Below are 4,183 nucleotides of genomic sequence, written 5' to 3' on the forward strand. Positions count from 1 at the left end.
AGTTACTCCAGCATCTCAGGATATTTGTAGATAGGTGCTCACAGAAGTTCTCTTTAGGCTAACCGCAGACAGCCTTTAATAGACAGCATACAGCGGACGTGACCGCCCAGTGGGGCCCTTGGCACCCACTCACTAGGTAATGGGAACTACATTATCTGTGGTACACTTCCTCAGGGGTAAAAAAGGTTTTAAGCTATTATTTTAAAGACAAATTTTCAATTCTTATAGAAAGCTCTTTAGAAAAATCTTGGCGTCCTCTCGATTCCCAAATTCCTCACATTCCAGAAAATGTAAATAAAAATACAATGCAAATATTTGCCACTAGGCGGCAGCACCTGACGAGGGTAAAAAAAGTTTTAAAATGTTACCGCTAGAGCGCGGTACCTTTATGATCTGATTCTTATAATATAAGTTTATTAATTTTTATCTTTTGAAGAAATGAGGGAACGACACGTGACATTTTTTATATGTCTTTAAAATATAAGTAGAATGTAGGATAATAATAATAATAAATAAAAATCTATCTTACTTTTCTCTCATTCCCTATTCTACCTCTCTCCCCAGCAATACTTTGACAATGCCCCCCTCATGAACGTGCCTGGTCGTACCCATCCCGTGGAGATATTCTATACTCCGGAGCCTGAACGGGACTATCTGGAGGCAGCTATTAGAACTGTGGTGCAGATACATATGTGTGAGGAGGTGGAGGGTGATGTGTTGTTATTCCTGACAGGACAAGAGGTAAATATAAATACCTAGTGTCTAGTGGTCTATCTGGAGGCAGCTATTAGAACTGTGGTGCAGATACATATGTGTGAGGAAGTGGAGGGTGATGTGTTGCTATTCCTGACAGGACAAGAGGTAAATACACTGTTCACAAAGTCCTTGGAAATTATTTACTGTCCAACTTTAAGTTGAAATTTTGCATGCAGCCCTTGGTTATGTTAAGTAAAGAATTTTGGTAGGTACTCTAAATTTGGGAGAACCCCATGGGGGGTCACTTTCCATACATCTGTCGAAAAAAAAAGCTGTGCGCCCTTGGTGGAAGATATGTAAGTAAGTCTAAGTACAAACAAATCAAAAAGTCTTTAATGTGTCTGGTGTTCTCGTGTTGACCCAGCTTCTAAATGGAAAGTATAGTGTCTCTTATCTCCCATCTGATGAGGAACATAGTACGGGATGGGCATGCTAGGACACAGACCACACGAGTCTAATGTAGCAGTTGTTCCATTGCTATGAAGATCTGTCCACTATTCCTGACAGGACAAGAGGTAAATACACTGTTCACAAAGTCCTTGGAAATTATTTACTGTCCAACTTTAAGTTGAAATGTAAATACACTGTTCACAAAGTCCTTGTAAATTATTTACTGTCCAACTTTAAGTTGAAATTTTGCATACAGCCCTTGGTTATGTTAAGTAAAGAATTTTGGAAGGTACTCTAAATTTGGGAGAACCCCATGGGGGGTCACTTTCCATACATCTGTCGAAAAAAAAGCTGTGCGCCCTTGGTGGAAGATATGTAAGTCTACAAACAAATCAAAAAGTCTTTAATGTGTCTGGTGTTCTCGTGTTGACCCAGCTTCTAAATGGAAAGTATAGTGTCTCTTATCTCCCGAGTCTTTAATGTGTCTGGTGTTTTCGTGTTGACCCAGCTTCTAAATGGAAAGTATAGTGTCTCTTATCTCCCATCTGACGAGGAACATAGTACGGGATGGGCATGCTAGGACACAGACCACACGAGTTTAATGTAGCAGTTGTTCCATTGCTATGAAGATCTGTCCAGCGCCCGTGATGGCTATAGCGGACCTGAAGTGAAATCGAACCCGTTTATCTCTACTTTTCCAGGAAATTGAAGAAGCTTGCAAGCGAATCAAGAAGGAAATCGACAACCTAGGCCCGGAGGCGGGAGAACTCAAGTGCATTCCCCTGTACTCTACTCTGCCACCCAACTTACAACAGAGGATATTCGAAGCCGCTCCTGCTAATAAACCCAACGGCGGCATTGGACGCAAGGTAAGAAATCCAACTGCTTCACATAACGCGACTTAAGAAACTCAGTTGCGGCACTAGACGCGATTTAAGGTATGTACCTAAGTAAGTGAATTTATAAGATACCCACTTGCGGCAAAGTGGTAAGGTAAGAAACCCAACTGCTTCACTTAACGCGATTTAAGAAACTCAGTTGCGGCACTAGACGCGATTTAAGGTATGTACCTAAGTAAGTGAATTTATAAGATACCCACTTGCGGCAAAGTGGGTATCTTATGAAACTCTCGAGACCATCTAAGATTGAACTCAATCACAGAGATCGGGATTCGATTCCCGGCAAAGTCAGAAGTTTTTTCGGCGTTGGGTTTGGAATACGGAGTGTACTCGGGCTCGTGATACAATCAAAAGTAACCTCTTTGAATGAGTAGTGATTAGTAGCAGTATTGTTTATTACCAGAGTAAAAATATTGTGGGTTTGGAATACAGATTGCACTCGGGCTCGTGATACAATCAAAAGTAACCTCTTTGAATGAGTAGTGATTAGTAGCAGTATTGTTTATTACCAGAGTAAAAATATTGATACAATAAATAAGAGAATTTATAGTAAATACGTGCCTTGAAGTTATACAAAAGCGTTTCCAAGATACCTACTTTTTTTTAAAAAAAACACACTTGGTACTTAGCTGTGGTGATACCCACAAAACCTCTATCTTTACTTAAGATTTAAGAACCAATAAAAGTCATGACTCGACTATTTTTACTGACTGACCAAGGCTCTTTCTCTCTGTTTTCTCCCCCTGTAGGTGGTAGTATCGACAAACATTGCCGAGACCTCGCTCACCATAGACGGTGTAGTATTCGTATTTCAACACATTTTATTATTATTATTTTGTTTTTATTTATTTATTTTATTTTTTTCAACACACTTGGTATCTTTACTTAAGATTAATTTAAGAACCAATAAAAGTCATGACTCGACTATTTTTACTGACTGACCAAGTCTCCTCTTTCTCTCTGTTTTCTCCCCCTGTAGGTGGTAGTATCGACAAACATTGCCGAGACCTCGCTCACCATAGACGGTGTAGTATTCGTGATTGATCCGGGATTCGCCAAGCAGAAGGTGTACAATCCGCGAATCCGTGTAGAGTCACTCCTGGTGTCTCCTATTAGTAAGGCTTCAGCTCAACAGAGAGCAGGTCGTGCTGGCCGTACTAGACCCGGCAAGTGTTTTAGGTAAGAGATGGGATGGATTTTGATTTTATAGAGGTGACTCACTACCTTGAATAAATTTCGCATCACATTAACATCCGTGATTCCTTTTATCCTTGGTTAGTTTTTAAGAGTAAATAGCACAAAACAGGTCTTCCTATGGGCTTCAGCTAAACAAGAGAGTATACCCAGCCTCAAATGGTCCCTTGCTTAAAGAAGTAAGCAAGTTTTTTCTTTATGTTAAAAATAGCAATAGATTATACCGTGGTCTCCTATTAGTAAGGTTCAAGCTCAACAGAGAGCAGGTCGTGCTGGCCGACGTAGACCGCGGCAAGTGTTTAGGTAAGAATAGAATAGATTATACCGTGTCTCCTATTGTAACGCTTCAGGGCTCAACGAGAGCAGGTCGTGCTGGCCGTCTAGACCCGGCAGTGTTTTAGAGGTAAGAATAGAATAGATTATACCGTGTACTCCTATTAGTAAGGCTTCAGGCTCAACAGAGAGCATGGTCGTGCTGGCCGTACTAGACCCGGCAAGTGTTTTAGAGTAAAGAATGAATAGCATCTATACGTGTCTCCTATTAGTAAGGCTTCAGCTCCAACAGAGAGCAGGTCTCGGTGCTGGCCGTACTAGACCCGGAAGTGTTTTTAGGTAAGAATAAATAGAATTATACCGGTGTCTCCTTATTAGTAAGGCTTCAGCTCAACCAGAGAGCAGGTCGTGCTGGCCGTACTAGGACCCGGCAAGTGTTTTAGGTAAGAAGTAGAATACGATCTCAGTACCGTGTCTCCTATTAGTAAGCTTCAGTCAACAGAGAGCAGGTCGTGCTGGGCCGTACTAGAGCCGGGCAAGTGTTTAGTAAGAATAGAACTAAGATGCTATTACCGTGTCTTCCCATTAGTAAAGCTCAGCTTCCAACGAGAGAGCAGTCGTTGCTGGCCGTACTAGACGCGGCAAGCTGTTTTAGTACAGATAGAATTAGA

The 4,183-nt window shown here is 41.3% G+C and overlaps 1 protein-coding gene across 1 annotated transcript; it reads left to right on the forward strand.

Annotated features, from left to right (window-relative positions):
* The first annotated feature begins 566 nt into the window (after positions 1-566).
* LOC103522324 (putative pre-mRNA-splicing factor ATP-dependent RNA helicase PRP1) lies at positions 567-3,231 on the forward strand. The gene is made up of 4 exons (XM_026832535.1): positions 567-660; positions 781-861; positions 1,848-2,015; positions 3,025-3,231. The coding sequence occupies exons 1-4, from the start codon at positions 589-591 to the stop codon at positions 3,226-3,228; spliced, it is 525 nt and encodes a 174-aa protein (XP_026688336.1). The 5' UTR covers positions 567-588; the 3' UTR covers positions 3,229-3,231.
* Positions 3,232-4,183: the final 952 nt, after the last annotated feature.

Source organism: Diaphorina citri, unplaced genomic scaffold (assembly GCF_000475195.1).
Source record: "Diaphorina citri unplaced genomic scaffold, Diaci psyllid genome assembly version 1.1 scaffold7933, whole genome shotgun sequence".
Taxonomy (NCBI): domain Eukaryota; kingdom Metazoa; phylum Arthropoda; class Insecta; order Hemiptera; family Psyllidae; genus Diaphorina; species Diaphorina citri.

Coding starts and splice junctions, on each gene's coding strand:
- LOC103522324 (XM_026832535.1), top strand. CDS start 589: ATGAACGTGCCTGGTCGTACCCATCCCGTGGAGATATTCTATACTCCG. Junction 661..780: donor CTGAACGGGACTATCTGGAG/GCAGCTATTAGA, acceptor GTCTATCTGGAG/GCAGCTATTAGAACTGTGGT. Junction 862..1,847: donor TATTCCTGACAGGACAAGAG/GTAAATACACTG, acceptor CTACTTTTCCAG/GAAATTGAAGAAGCTTGCAA.